Genomic DNA, 15,431 nt, shown 5'->3' on the forward strand with positions numbered 1-15,431 from the left:
GGCGATATTACAGGCTCCCGCCCTGTCGGCCCACAGGGGAAACGCCCTGTGCCTGCTACAGCCAGTCTGGCCCAGCAGATATCTATGCGTTTCTTAATGCCCCGCTCCACAAGGCACCATCTTGGGCACAGCGGAGACGGGAGACAGAGTGTGAACGCTCTTTTACCCCAAGGGAATGGGCAGATCTCGTCCTGCGCACATGCACCTCCGTAAGTAGTTCCAATGCCAAAGTGACACTCATAATAATGATGCACTGTTTGTATCACACACCGTAGAGACTGGCCAAGTGGAAACTGGGAAGAGATAATAAGTGTTGACAGCAGTGTGGCCACACTGGGTCACTGACGCATGTCCTTTATGTATTACTTCCTCTTTCAAATACACTATTTCTTTAAGCTTAAGCTAGATTCAGTATCATGGACTATTACCTTCAGTTGGCAGAAAAATGCAGCTGCTCCAGAGCATCCTTTAAAAATAGAATTCCAACAATGTCAGTAGCAAGAGGTAGCTAAAACGTTGCCTGACCTAAACATACATAGAAAATGCAGAGATGGACTTTTTGAATGCCTATAACTTTTAATACTAGATATAATAAATGAACATGCATGCTTGCTGGTTTTATATTTCCTAGATGGTGGCTGCTGCTCGACAGTCTCTTCCCTAGCCCACCTGGAGATAGTGCTTGTGGCAGAGTGAACTAAGAGCTTTGAAGCTTATATTCGTCTGCGTTCCCAGCCTGCCCGCTGTATTTAACCTCTTCAGTGAATTCAGGGAGCCTCATTGACTACAGCCTGCCAGGGGAAAACAGCATCTGGTACTAGAAGCGCTGGATGAAAGCGGCATCTCGTGAAGACACTACCCAGTGAAAGCAGCATCTTGTGATCAACGCCTGGTGGGAGCTGCAGATCGCAGGATGCAGGCGAGGAGGGGGGCAGCTGCGGATTCTGATCGCTTTGAATACCTGCAGACCCTGGTCACTGAGTTCCAGGACACCGACAGCCAAGGTGAGTGAGCAGGCAACACTAGGTAGAAGAGCCATGGGTAGGCCGCTGCAAAGGTTCCTGATGACATACTGTTTATCCTGTCTGTTGAACAGCTTCTAGGTGCTTAAACATCAGTCTATGCCCACTCTTAATGCTGTACTTTTATCAAGTAGGCCAGGTCTTTTCCTCTGTGGAGGAAGTCGTTGTAAGTCCTGGTCTATAGAAGGCACAGAAAGTGATACATTTCAAGTTTGGAAACCCAGTACACAAATCGTGATATACCACTACAGATGAACTATGAATAAGTTACCTTATGATGACTGATATCCCATCCTGTGGCTCTCCTGAAGCCAGCTTTAGGTACCAGACCGTCTAGTGGCCTGACATTTTTCCAGATAGAAAATCTGCATAGTGTCTGTCCCGCAGCAAAAGCGTTGTTGAAAGGGCGTTAAGAATGGAATAGTCTTAGACCAAGAGTTAAGTGTCTATATTGTTATTATTATTATTATTAAAATTTTATATAGCGCGCAGCTACCCTGGGGCATCCCGGCGCTTTGAACAGAGCTTCGACAGTTGAAACAGTCAGTTGGTCAAGACAAATCACGCAGGAAACAGATATGTTTTCAGACCTTTGCGAAAGCGCAAAGTACCGGTCTCAGCACGAAGTTTTAAGGGTAAAGAGTTCCAAAGCGTGGCTGTGTTCACAGAGAATCTTCTCCCGCCCGTACGCGATCTCTTTACTCTGGGGACGAGGAGAAGATGTTTCTGGTCGGACCTCAGCGTTCTATTCGCTTTGTAGGGCACTGCAAGGTTTCTTAGGATAGGTGGTCCAGTACCCTGAAGAATTTTGTGGGCTATGCAAAGTGCCTTGAATTTTACTCTTTCCCGCACTGGTAACCAGTGCAGAGCCTTGAGGGCAGGTCTAGCTGATTCAGTTCTGGGAATGCCCATGAGCAGTCTGGCCGCCGCATTTTGGACCTGCTGTAATTTGTTAAAGGTGGATTCAGGGGCACCCAGAAAAAGGCCATTACTGTAATCGAGGCGAGATGTTATAAGCCCCTGAATCAGCAGCTTCCTCGATGGAAAGGGGAGAAGCGGAAAGATTTTACGAGCTGCACGTAGCAGGGCGAAACACACTCCTGCCGTTTTTTTGGCTTGAGTTCTGAAGGAGAGATCTTGTTCCAGCCAGACCCCCAAGCTCTTAATCTCCTCTTTCATGATGGGGAGATCACCCATACAGCTCGGCCAGCATGTCAATGGCAATGAGGGAGCTTTGTTCCCTAACAGCATAATCTCTGTCTTAGAGCCGTTCAGCTTAAGAGCTGAGTCGTCCATCCAGGTGTGGACTTCCACCAGGCATGAGTGCAGCAAGTCGGGGTTATCTACCAGTTGAGGAAGGGCGACCACTAACTGAGTATCATCAGCATAGCTGATGATCTTGATGTTGTAGGGGGCCACCACATCCTCCAGGGGGGCCATATAAACATTAAACAATGTCGGGCTCAGGGAGGAGCCCTGTGGCACACCCCACTGGAGGGGGATAGATGTAGTCCGATTGCTGCCTTCCCAGACCTGGTATGACCGACCATCAAGAAATGAACTAAGCCACTTCAGGGCGGTCCCTGCCACCCCCACCTCTGACAGTCGTTGAATCAGCACCCGGTGGTTCACGGTGTCAAACGCTGCACTCAGGTCCAGGAGGATCACTGCCACTGACCCTCCCGAATCCATGATGCGCCTGCATTCTTCCACGACTGCCAGGAGGGCCGTGTCAGTACTCTGGCCTGGACGAAAGCCGGTCTGCGAGTCTCGGAGCAGACCATTCGACTCTAAGAAGTTTGACAGTTGGTAATTTGCTAGCTTCTCAGCAATCTTGCTGAGGGCTGGCAACAGGGATATGGGCCTATAGTTAGCCAGCTCCGCCATGTCCAGATTAGGCTTTTTTAACAGTGCCTTCACCACTGCTGTTTTCCAGCTTGGTGGCACCAAGCCCTGGGAGAAGGATGCATTCATCAGGTCCGTAATGGGCGCCACAATGGAAGTAGCTACTTGCTTTAGAAATTTGAAGGGGACCGGGTCCATAGGAGAGCCACTTTTCATAGAGCCAAGAACTTTCAGTGTTTCAACTTCTGAGACTGGGCCAAAGGTATCCAGAAAGATAGATCGCTCTCTCAAGTGAGTTGAGGAGTACTCTTCCTAGATTACTTGAGGTCGTGTAGTCTGAGGTAGGGAATTAAGTATCCTCTCTATTTTAGTGTGAAAGAAGTCAGCCAACTCCTTGCACTTCTGAGTGTCGTGTGTGGCTGCCGGTTCAGGAACTTTGAGGAGTTCTTGCACCACTTTAAAAGTTTCCCTGGACGAGTTTGATGGTAGTCGTATACGTTCCTCAAAAAATTGGGCTTTAGCTAATTGAAGGGCATCTTTATAGCACCTCATCGCTACCCAATATTCCTTTCGCTTAGTTACGTCAAATTTCTTCCTCCAAGCCCTCTCTCGTTTTTTGCATCCTTTTTTAAGCAGGCGAAGCTCAGCCGTATACCATGGAGCGGAACCAGTTCTTTTCTTGTATTGTATTGCATGATAGCTTCTATATAGAGCTTCAAACTGCTGGCAAGGCCACCAGGTGCTCCCAAGGCGACCTATTGGCCTGGTTGGTAGGGTGCTGTTTGTAGTTTGATCTACATGTGAGGTGTTGGGTGGGGTGCTTGAGGTTCATAAACATGATGGGGCAGATGTTGCAGCGCAGAAGCGTGACGTGCTGTGGAGAGTGTGAAAAATCTATGCAGCCACGTGCATGCGCCTGCCATTTTAAAAGTGGTAAGTATCCTAAGGTAGAGACCATCAGACTGCTTAACATGTGGACAGGTGGAGTCAACCAGAAAGCGTGTAATTTAGAGCACACCCAGGAGTGAAAGAGACTCCACACCTGGACGCATTTTTAAACAGTGAGGGTATATACACCATGCATGAGCCCACCTAGAAGTGGAGTCACAACTACTGGAGGCACTGCTGCTTAACAACTAGGGTAGAAGTTTCCGTATTGAAGGGGCGTGGCACTATAACATACAGAATAAAAGATACAGGTAGTTATATAGGACATCAAACTAGTCTGAGAGATAATGGAGTACTGTGTGCAATTGCCCCAAAAGAGAGATAATCACAGAAGGCTCTGCATTTCTTATGTCAGTATGCACGATGCAGGGATAGTGCCAAATTAGTAAAATGATAGCTTAGATTAAAACAACATTTGGAACAGGAAAGAATATTGGTGACATAACCGGGAGCCATACAGCCTTTTAAAGCCAGGCATATTTCTGACTGCTGCACGGATACACCCCAGTGAACAGAAAAGTGGAAGAGCTATTAAAGTTGGCAACATGGGCTAAAACTATATTGCCTTTAATGGCCAAAATGGCAGACATTCTTAGTAGGCGGAAGAAGGCCAGGGTCTAAGTAGGGTTTCATGTTCCACGCCACTCTCACTATCCCTAGGGCTTCCAGAGGTGGACATGCACCAGTGGGATGAGCCCTAGCTGGCTCCATCCAGAGGCAGACTGGCGGCCTGCTCATGCAAGGGCAGGACAGAAAGCGCCTAGTAGGTTGAAGCCTGACAGAACAAGACTGGCTCTTCCAGGCAAGGCTAATACTGTCTTTTAGTTACCAAAGACACTTGTTCTTTCTAGTTCACATGAGGAGGTATACACATACCCCCTTAGACAGTTTCCACTTTAATTATTAGTAAATAATGGAAATTCATGGTAAACAATTAAAAAATGCTTTGAAAGTAAACTCACCCTACTTCCATTGTTTCAGATAGGAAAGCAGCGTGGCATAGATGTCATTGGGCTCATTTTTGCGATCTCTTGTCCAGCCTTTTTCTGAACTACGGAACTTGGTGGGGAAAGGTTTTTTTGCATGTCACCAGAAGTTAATTTTGATTCCTGTGCCTGGTCCTTTCCCACTCCCCTGCACCTCCATTAACTGTGGTCACCTCTAGCATGGGGATTTTGATTTTAAAAAAACAGTGACCCTACAGGTGTGGTTTCCTATTCTAAACAACTACTTGATCATCTTTTCTGGATGCAAGCAGTGTGTATTGATTAAAACACATGGACACTTCAGCTCACACCAACCGCCTGTGGGAGGAGCATTTGTTTGTCTTAATCATTTAAGTGCTCCTCGCTTCCACAATTCTGTGGCACTATGTTAGATACTGCTGACCTTTAATATTGCAGCGATATCCCCGGCAACCTGTTTTTATTAGCATTTTGAAGTTTAACCCTGACAACTATCATACTCCTATGTCCAACTCATCTCTAGTTCCCAAACAAATGGTACATTTCCCAGCAAGAAGAAGATAGGAGGCTACAGACTTAAATGCAGCTCAGGCAGCCAATGCACATCAAGCACACACATCTCATAAGCCTTCTCTGCCGTATTTTTCATCACTTCATAAGGAAGCATCAAGCATGTAGTGGCAGCACTCTGACTGCAAGTTACCTCCCACAGCTTTCCTACAGTTATTTCCAAGTAGTACCTGTCTGAAAATTCAATCAATCAATCAGGTGTTTGTTAAGCGCGACTACTCACCTGTAAGGGTCTCAAGGCGCTGGGGGGTGGGGGAGTCGCAGGTTCCAGGCCATCAAGGAGGGGGTCTGTCGAAGAGCCAGGTTTTGAGGTTTCTTGCGAAAATGGGGAGCGATGTTATCTGTCTGAGGTGGAGCAGAAGGTCGTTCCAGGCTCCGGCTGCGCGGAAGGAGAAGGAGCGGCCTCACGATCTGGTCTTTCTGGTGTGGGGGACAACCGCGTAGGAGAGCTGGGCTGATCCTAGGGTCCTTTCGGGTGCGTGGAATTTGAGTCGGCTGTTAAGGTATGCTGGCCGGTGTCGCGTGAGCGTGGGTTTGCATCTTGATGGTGACTCTAGCTTCGATGGGGAGCCAGTGGAGTGTGCGCAGGTGCTGGGAGATGGGAGATTTTGCAGTGTCTTGGCAGGTTGAGGGCCAGTCTTGCAGCGGCGTTTTGGATGTTCTGTAGCTTGCGGATGAGGTTTTTGTTTATTCCGGCATAGAGTGCATTGTCGTAGTCAAGCCTGCTGGTGACCAGGGTGTGAGTAGCGGTCTTTCTGTGTTCAAGGGGGATCCATTTGAAGGTCTTACATAGGAGGCAGAGGGTGTGGAAGCAGGAGGACAAGACTGAGTTGATCTGGCGGTCCATTTTGAGGTCTGAGTCCAGGGTGATTCCCAGGTTGCGTGCGTGGTCCGTGGGGGATGACGGGCTTCCGAGGGCGGTAAGCCACCAGGTGTCGTTCCATGCCCATGATGAGTACTTCCGTTTTGTTGGTGTTTAGTTGTAGGCAGCTGTTTTTCATCCATTTGGTGACGGCTTCCATGCCTTCTCGAAAGTTATGTCTGGCAGTGTTGGGTTTGTTGGATTGGGAGAGGATGTGTTGGGTCTCGTCTGCATAAGACACAATGTTGAGTCCGTAGGTTTTGACGATAGGGGTGAGCGAAGCCATGTAGATGTTGAAGAGCGAAGGGCTGAGAGAGGACCCCTGGGGGACTCCGCAGGTGGTAAGTGTAGGGTCCGAGAGGAAATGGGGGAGTCTGACCCGCTGCGTTCTGCCGGAGAGGAAGGAGCAGATCCAGTCGAGGGCCTTGTCTTGGATCCCTGGGTCGTGGACTCTGCGTATTAGGGTGCAGTGAGAGACTATGTCTAATTCCGCTGAGAGGTCAAGGAGGATGAGGGCTGCTGTTTCTCCTTTGTCCAGTAAGGTATGGATGTCGTCTGTTGCGGCGAGGAGGGCAGTTTCCGTACTGTTTTTTTCTGAAACCACATTGGGTGGAGTCAAGGATGTTGTGCTCTTCGATGAATGTGGCGAGTTGGCTGTTGATGGCTTTCTCGATGACTTTCGTTGGGAACGGGAGCGGGGAGATGGGTCTGTAGTTTTTGAGGTCCGTGGGGTCCACCGACGGTTTCTTCAGGTGGCGGTGATCTCAGCTTCTTTCCAGTCATCAGGAAACGAGGCAGTTGCCAGGGAGCGGTTGATGGTGTGGCAGAGCATGGGTGCGATGTTGTTGGCGGCTCTGTTGAAAATGTGGTGGGGCAGGGGTCCGTGGGGGCCCTGGAGTTGGTTGACTTCATCGTTTTAAGTGTGTCTTCGGTGGTGAGGGCTGTCTAGTTATCGATCGCTGGCTTCAGGGTGTCTGGGGTGGTTGGTGAGGGTTCAGTGTGTTGGTTGTCTTCGTCAAAGTTGTCATAGATGCTCTTGATTTTGTGGTGGAAAAAGGTGCTGAGTTTGTCGCAGAGGTCTTGTGAGGGAGGGATGTCGTTGGACTCGCTGGTAGGTTGGGCGAACTCCTTGATGATGTTAAAGAGTTCTTTGCTGTTGTGTGCATGAGTGGAGATTCTGTCTTCAATCACTTTTTTCCTTGCTTTTCTGATGAGTTGGTGGTGGGAATTGGTGGCGGCTCTGAAGTTGTTGTGGGCTTCTGTGGATTTGGTGTTCCTCCAGGCCTTTTCGAGGTGGCGGCAAATGTGTCTGGACTCTCGAATTTCGGTGGTGAACCATCTAGCTTTCTTGACGTGGGTTTTGTTGTTTTTCTTGAGGGGGGCTATGGTGTTGATGCTGTCGGAGATCCATCTGTGCAGGGTTCGGGCTGCGGTGTTGGGGTCGTCCTATTCTGCTATGGTGGGGTGGATTTGCTGAGTGATGGTTAGCTGGTCGTCAGTGATTCTGGTCCAGTTTCTTCGTGGGAGCAGGTGCTGGTGTCTGTGGATGGTGGGTGTTCTGAAGAAGGTGAAGTGGACGCATCAATGGTCAGTCCATGGCAGTTTGGTGGTGTGACTGAAGGTGATGGAGTTTCCTGTTGTGAAGAGGGGGTCGAGGGTGTGTCCTGCTGAGAGTGTGGATTCGGTCACGATCTGGCAGAGTCCAATGTTGTGGAGGTTGTCCACGAGGGATGTGGTGCTGTGATCCAGTTGGTTGTCGAGGTGGAAGTTGAGGTCTCCCAGTAGGGTGTAGTTGGTGGACGCGATGGCTTGCAAGGAGATGATGTCTGTGATGGAGTTAGCGAAAAGTCAGCGGGGTCCAGAGGGTCGGTAGATGAGGGTTCCTTGGAGAGTGGAGGTAGGGCTGGCCAGTATCTTGAAGTGAAGGTGTTCCATCAGGTCTGTGGGCTCGTCTGGGAGTGTGCTCAAGCGGAGGGTGGATTTGTGGACGATGGCGATTCCTCCTCAGGGCGGGTGCGGCAGTCCTTCCTGGAGATCTTGTATCCTTGGGGAATGGTGATGGCGAGTCCCGAGTTGGTGTTGGTCCAGGTTTCGGTAAAAATGCTACGTCTGGGATGGTGCTGGGATGGTGCTGTCGAGGAGGTCCCAGATTTCGGTGGCGTGTTTGTGGAGGGATCGGACGTTGAGGGAGGATGCTTTGCAGGGTCTTCGGTTCGGTTGTGTTCCTGCGGGCGGGTTGCGCTGGGTTCATGGTCTTTGCGGTGCTGCAGGTGTGCCTGCAGCGGTGACAGCTGGAGGGTCTGTGGATGTCGGCTGGTGATGCTAGCTTGCAGTTGTTGTGCGGCCGCCATTAAGTAGGGGTCGGGTTGGGCTGAACAGCTGGGAGACGGGAGCGGGCAGGGGAGCTGGATTGGGCCGGTCGCACTGGTCGTGCTGGGGGAAGGGGCCACTGGGGCAGCAGTGGTGGGGAAAATGGCCTGATAAAGGAAAAAGTCAAAAAGAGAGAAATAAGGCAGCAAAAGCGCAAGAAAGAGTGGAGGAAAAACACAGAGGACACAGAAGGAGAGTGAAGGGGAGATAGAAGTGAGGGAAAAAAACGAGTGAAAAAGGAGAGAAAAAGCGGAGCAAGAGAATGGAGACAGAGGTCCACTGGACCACCAGGGATGAGGACCAGGTGAAACCTGCGGGTGCAGGAGGGCCTCGAACACCAACATTCAAGAGTGCAGGGGCTCGGGCAAAGCCTCACTTAATGGTGGAGCTGCGAGGGATGTAGAGCGATTTCACTGACAATGAGTCAGTGGTCTTGCTCCAAAACTGAGTGGAAACCACCTGATGTCTGCTAGAGAGACCATAGATACTGCCAAAAGGCAGCAGTGTTGTGTAAATTTGAATGCAACAAAACTGTATTACAATGGTGACTCTTTTCATACCGCTTTCGGTAGAGTAAAGCTTGTCTTGATTAAGCTTCTCTTTGAAGTCTAAAGAGAATTTGTCCAGCCCACAGTACTTTCTGGAAGGGTGATGCCAGTTCAAGATTTTCACGAACGCTTACAAGGCCCTACACAACCAAGGACCATCCTACATCAACCAACGACTGAACTTTCCTCTATCTGCAAGACACCTGCGATCCACCTCCCTCACCTTTGCACCCCTCCTCATCCTTTACAGCAGCGGGGGCCGCTCCTTCTCCTACAATGCTGCCAAGACCTGGAACACCCTGCCCCTCCATCTCTGCACAGTACCCTCCCTGGCGGACTTCAGAATGAAGCTCAAGACCAGGCTCTTCGAAGGAGACAAAGCACCCTAAGTGACCAGATCCCCCCTTGGGGTGACAGTGTTGCACTATACACATGCTTATTGATTGACACTGGATTTAGCAAGAGTAGGGCTGGGACCTCAAGTAAAATATAGTGATTACAACTGTAGCCTTCATGGTTACTATCACTATCTGCATATATCAGAGTCGCTAACCATGACCTAGTAGAAGTAAAGACCCTGAAAGCTGCCTTGAAACTACCCTAGATTAAAGAATCCCTTTATTATACTTGGCTGTTAAGTGTCTGAACTTAACACTCAACTTTTCTAATTCAAAATGCAGTTTTACTTCCCCATTGGATAAATCCACCCGTTGCTGCATAAGTGACCAGGGATTATTCAGAGACTATTTACATTGCCTGTTCCTATAAAACATGCAGTGCGTGTGTTCTCTACAGCAAGATACTAATGGCACAACCAATGTTTTCAAACTAGAACAGTGTATAGGATTCTTGAGGTTATGCAAAGTAGAGAGGAAGTAGGAAAGTATGTCCAGTTCTGACTGTGACAAGCAGAATACCCATTTCTTCAAAAAGGAAAGAGCTAGAACCCAAAACTTCCCCATCTGTATCCCCAATATTCAGAAAGTCGTTGAGGTTATATTTGATTTTTAATATGTCCGTTTTACTGCCTGCCACTGCATAGGGGACTGAGGGAGCCTCAATGGAGCATCAGTAGCCCAGAGGTCCAGGAAAGGGTATGGCTGGCATGAGAGCATGAAGAGGCCCGAGTGTAGGCAAACAATGAGGCTTGGGCCTTGAACATCATTTATATAGAGCATGATCACTGCATAGACCCATCTTACATGCAAGTAGTCCTGGAACTGGGGCTTTGGGGTGGCATGACACTATATTTGGGCTCAAAGGTTGGATGGGGCTGGCATTGAACCTGGCTAACTGGGTTCCTGGTCAGAACATTGTTTTGCACAAATCCTGAGTGAGCCTGGGTTCCTGGCCTGATCAGAATTGGCCTGGTATGTGAGTGTACGTGGGTCCAGGCCAAGGCTCTGTGGGCCTGATCCATAGCAGGACACAACTTGCATGCAAGCTAAGTAGTCTTGGGGTTTGGAGAAGAGCAAGACTCCTTCTGCACATTGTATCATGTTTTACCAATACCATGTCAATTTCTGATTTGCGTTTCTTTGTAATTTAGAGGCTAAAGAGCAAGTCCTGGCAAATTTGGCAAACTTTGCTTATGATCCTCAAAACTATGGACATCTGCGGCAGCTGCAGGTTATCGACCTTTTCTTGGACATGCTTACAGAGGACAGTGAGACACTGGTGGAGTTTGGCATTGGTAAGATCTGTCATGTTATCCATCCCTTCTAATTGAATGGTGCTCTGCACAAGAGAAGGCCCATGCTTTTAAGGGAAGCATCATGCTTACCACTGACATTTCTAGACCTTGCCACACAGCTTTTAGGAGAAAATCTTGCGTTGGCTTAGACATCGGCCAATGCTTAGCACTGGTTGGGTTTCTTGTCACTGATTTGCTTTCTTCTTACTCAGTGGTTTTCCTTCATCTTCATTTGTTTGTCCCTCCCCTGAAGCATAGGCTGGCTACTATCCCTTTGATAGGCTGACTTCTATCCTTGCACTCTCCCATTCAGGGGAATGCTATTTGATGTTGAAGCCTACCAGACAGTGGAGCTGTTTGGTTGCGAAAGACTTCTTGGGGACCTGCTGAAAGCTGACCTAGGAATGCAGCCCACCCACTGCTTATCATTATTGTTTTATTTTGTTATTCACTTTTTATCGCGTTCTATTTGCTATTTGTTTTAGCATGTCCAGCTTAGGTTTGGTCCTCCTATGGATCATTGCTTGTTTACCACCTATCTGGCTGGCTGCTTCTATGCGTCTACCAGTGTCTAGTTTTCTGAATGTTTTTTCTTCTTTTTTATAAAGCACTCAATGAGAGTGCGTGTGTATTCCGACCGTCTCCCTGATGTTCTTCCCCACCTCCGCTGTGCTCATGTTGCTCCAGCTGTTCTAGTGTGCTTCTCCACCCCCCTGCTTTTTTGTCCGGTGTACGTCTATGAACTGGGGTGACGAAGTGAACTAAAGAACGATGATGGATTCAACCCAGATCTGTGACTGGGGGTGAGTGTCTGGAAAATTTCAGCGCTCTGTCCATTCTCACCTTGTGTTTGCTTTGTTCGCCCTAAGTTGGCAGGGTATGCCCAGACGTGGGTCCCTTGCTCACTTTGCCACTGGATTCAAGCTAGCCTGGCTAATGAGGGGTGTTGCCCCAGACCGGTGTCAGGATGCTTGTTTCCGGTCCAGGGAAGACCTGGCTTGGCAGTTTGGGCTGGACTGTACCCATGAGAAACAGGGTCAAGACAGATTTGCATTTGGCTTGGTCAGAGCTGGGGTGACGAAGTGAGCTAAAGAACGATGATGGATTCAACCCAGATCTGTGACTGGGGTGAGTGTCTGAAAGTTTCAGCGCTCTGTCCATCATCTCCTTGTGTTTGCTTTGTTCACCCTAAGTGGGCAGGGTATTCCCTGACGTGGGTCCATTGTTCACTTTGCCACTGGATTCAAGCTAGCCTGCTGATGAGTGGTGTTCTCCTTAAACCAGTCCCAGGATGCTTGTTTCCGGTCCCGAGAAGACCCGGCTTGGCAGTTCCGGCGGGACTGTTCGCATGAGGAACAGGGTCAAGACTGATTTGCGGGTGGCGTGGTTTAGCACGGCAGCATAATGGCCGCGTTTTGAGAGAGCTCCGCTCTCCCTAGCCGACAACCTCACTATCAGTTGAACTAATCCGTCTCCCGAAGTGGGGAGCTACCGCGACCCTCCCGCAGCGTTTCCGAGCTCCATCCAGCTCGAACAGAGGAAGGCCGGCCGGGAATGATCCTGAGGCCCTCCCGCGACACAAGCATCGGGTTGAAGTGACTGCAGAAACCGACGCGCCCCGCGCCTGAGGGCAGGCGCGCGCGGTTTAACCAACCTTGCGGCCCGGTCCGTGAGCCGCTGGAGATGCTTCCCTCCCGGTGGGGCACGGAGAGACTGCCTCGCTACGGGAACAGTGTCGCACATGGATGAACCCCTGCTGAGAAACCATTGTATCCTACATGCCACAGCCTACGGACCATATCCCCCAGGAAGGAGGAGAGAGTAGGTGACGGTGCCAACCACTGCAGGGGGGTCCGACTCCCGCAGCAGCCCACTGGGGTAAGTCTGACGCCCAGAGATACCTGCATGTAATGAGACTCGGAGGCAGAAATTCAGCGAAATACACAGAAAAGCACAGGCAAGCGCCAGGCAGCACAGCGCCTCAACCTGAGCACAACTTTAACTGAATACCTTGGGCTGGAGAATGACTCCAAACTGCATTCTAAACCTCGCACTGCCCACGAGCCTTCAAAGGAATAATATATACATCAGCATAGTGATAACAATACAGGAGTACGATACAACACAGCACCTGATGCCCGGTGGTGGTGGACCAGTGTGTGGCAATATTAGAGACTTGAAGTTAGCCAACAACTCACCGGGGAGCATATCCTTAGAGGGACTTGGTGGGGGACCTCGAGGTTGGGCGGCTGCAAACCCTGGAACTGGCGGCAGTAGCAAGTGGCAGGGGGGGCCAAAGGCGACGCAGCAAAGCAAACTAATAAGTACACCTGCCCCAAGGGCCCGGTGCTGGAGCAGGCAGACCGGACAGACCACACTGGCGGACTGGGGAGCGAAGCCGCTGAGATCTCGCTCAAGGATGTAATGGAGGCGATTGCCGGGGTGCGCACATCCATGGAGCAGCACACGGATGCCATCGCGATGGAGGTGACTTTGATTTGGGCGGACCTTGCCAAAACCCACAAGAAAGTCAAGCAACTTGAAATCACCTCCAAGAGTCTAGTGGAGGACGTCGCTCAGCTTCAGACCGAGGTTCAAGCTCTCCACGCCTTTAGAAGGTTTGCTGAAGAGAAGCTGGATGATTATGAGGGGTGCTCCAAGAGGAATAATGTGCGCATTATTGGTGTTCCGGAAAGAGTGGAAGGGAATGCGCCGGACCTATTTGTTGAAAACCTAATACTCAATCATCTCAAACCGAGGGGCCTCTCGAAGTTCTTTGTTGTTGAAAGGGCGCACCGAGTCCTGGGGGGGTGCCCAAAGCCGGGAGCCCCCCACGTCTCATGTTGGCGAGACTACTGATCTTTAGGGATCAGAACGTGATACTGCAGAATGGCAGGAATTCGCCGCCTCTTAGGTATGAAAACTCAACGGTGACCTTCTTCCCAGACTTCACGCAGGCAGTGCAGAAGCAACGGAGATCGTTCTTGGCCGTAAAAAAGACCTTGCGAGACAAAGGCATAAAATATGCATTGCTTTTCCCTGCCAAATTGAGAATAGAAGCAAACAGAAAGACGTGGTTCTTCGATCGTCCGGAGGCTGTGGCGGATTGGCTGGAGGGCTGGAGGGCTGGAGAGATGCCAGGGAGCACAACATACGTTGAACTGGTAGGAATGTTGCCACTTCTCTCTGCGTTGGACTGGAGGTTTTCTGAACAGCCTTTGGGGCCCTTGTAGACTATATCATTCATGATTCGGTCAAGGTGGGTGGGGCCACACTATTGAACTGTACTGGTAGCCACTGACGACTCAGTACCGATTTTCTCAGACACTGGCGGCCTTCTACTTCGGGACTAGTAAATCATTTTCCTTCCTTTTTTCTCCCTTATAGGGGGGTTTGGTTGGGGAGGGTGGGCCTTTTATCCCCACCTTTAATTTGTATTTGTATTTTTTGGGGCGACAGGCACTCTGCGCAGTTAGTTCAATGGGCTGGTTCTCACAGGGAGGCAGGGAGAGGGGAGTTGGGGAAGGGGTTGGAGGGGTGGGATTGTTCTTTTTTGTGATGTCGGCCTCATTGATTTCAGTTGACCAGGGTGTATTATCACCTTTTGATTTGGCACTTAGGCATGGATCCACTTCTGTTATTCTACTATGGCAGTGGTTCCCAAACTTTTTTGACCTGTGGCTCCCTTGACCTAATCGGCAGTTGGCCGTGGCTCCCCACCATTTTTTTAGTGGTGGGTTGGTGGTATGTGCCTCCTGTTATCTTCCTTAAAGTAATTGCGACGCATTCTTTCACTCATCCAACCATCCGTTCACTCATCCAGCCATCCGTTCTCTCATCCATCCACTCTTTCACTTCACTTATCTATCCATCCTTTTGTCAATCTACCTCATTTCACTAACTCATCAATCCTTACATCCACCCTTTCACTCATCCATCCATTCACCATTTCACTTATCAATTCATCCATCCACCCATTCACTTTCCCATCATCTACCCTTTCATTCATCCATCCATACAGCCATCCACCAATTCACTCACCCATCAGCTGCCCTTTTCACTCATCCATCCATCCTTTCACACACCCATCCTTTCACACACCCATCCATCTACCTTACCACCCATACATCCATCTATTTACCTTTTCTCTCATCCATACTTCCACTCACTCATTCACTCATCCATCCATCCTTTCTTTCATTTTCTATCCATTCCCCCTTTCATTCATGCATTCATCCTTTCAGTAATCCATCCAGCCATTCAGACATTCCTTCACTTATTTACTCACCCACCTTTCCACATTATGAGCTGAGCTTTTGTCTGCAGAGTTGCAGGCAGAAGAGTCCTATCTAGAACGAACTACAGCAAGGGGTGGGGTGCGGTGCGGGAGAGTTCACTATGCCCCTGCACATAGGCAGACTGAAAACGTAGAAGTCATGAGTCACACATGATGAACAGTGCCAGGATGTGAGGTTACTGTAACATGGTGTTGTTTCCAGGGCTTTAAGCGGTGTAAAAAAACTGGGGGGTCTCTTCAAAGGGGGTGTTGGATGTAATTAAGAGCGCAGTTTAAAACACCGAGGCTAAAAATCTGCGCTTAGTATAGTG

General features: G+C 49.6%; 1 protein-coding gene across 2 annotated transcripts in view; it reads left to right on the forward strand.

The window, feature by feature from the left end:
• Positions 1 to 15,431, forward strand: part of ARMC7 (armadillo repeat containing 7) — a 159,189-nt gene that overhangs the window by 55,870 nt on the left and 87,888 nt on the right. For both annotated transcript variants that reach the window (XM_078654493.1, XM_078654494.1), the window contains exons 2-3: positions 632 to 1,004; positions 10,680 to 10,823. In XM_078654493.1, coding sequence (XP_078510619.1) covers positions 914 to 1,004; positions 10,680 to 10,823 — 235 coding nt within the window. In that variant the 5' untranslated portion in view covers positions 632 to 913. The remainder of the gene's footprint in view (positions 1 to 631; positions 1,005 to 10,679; positions 10,824 to 15,431) is intronic.

The sequence above is a fragment of the Lissotriton helveticus genome, chromosome 7 (genome assembly GCF_964261635.1).
Source record: "Lissotriton helveticus chromosome 7, aLisHel1.1, whole genome shotgun sequence".
Lineage (NCBI taxonomy): Eukaryota > Metazoa > Chordata > Amphibia > Caudata > Salamandridae > Lissotriton > Lissotriton helveticus.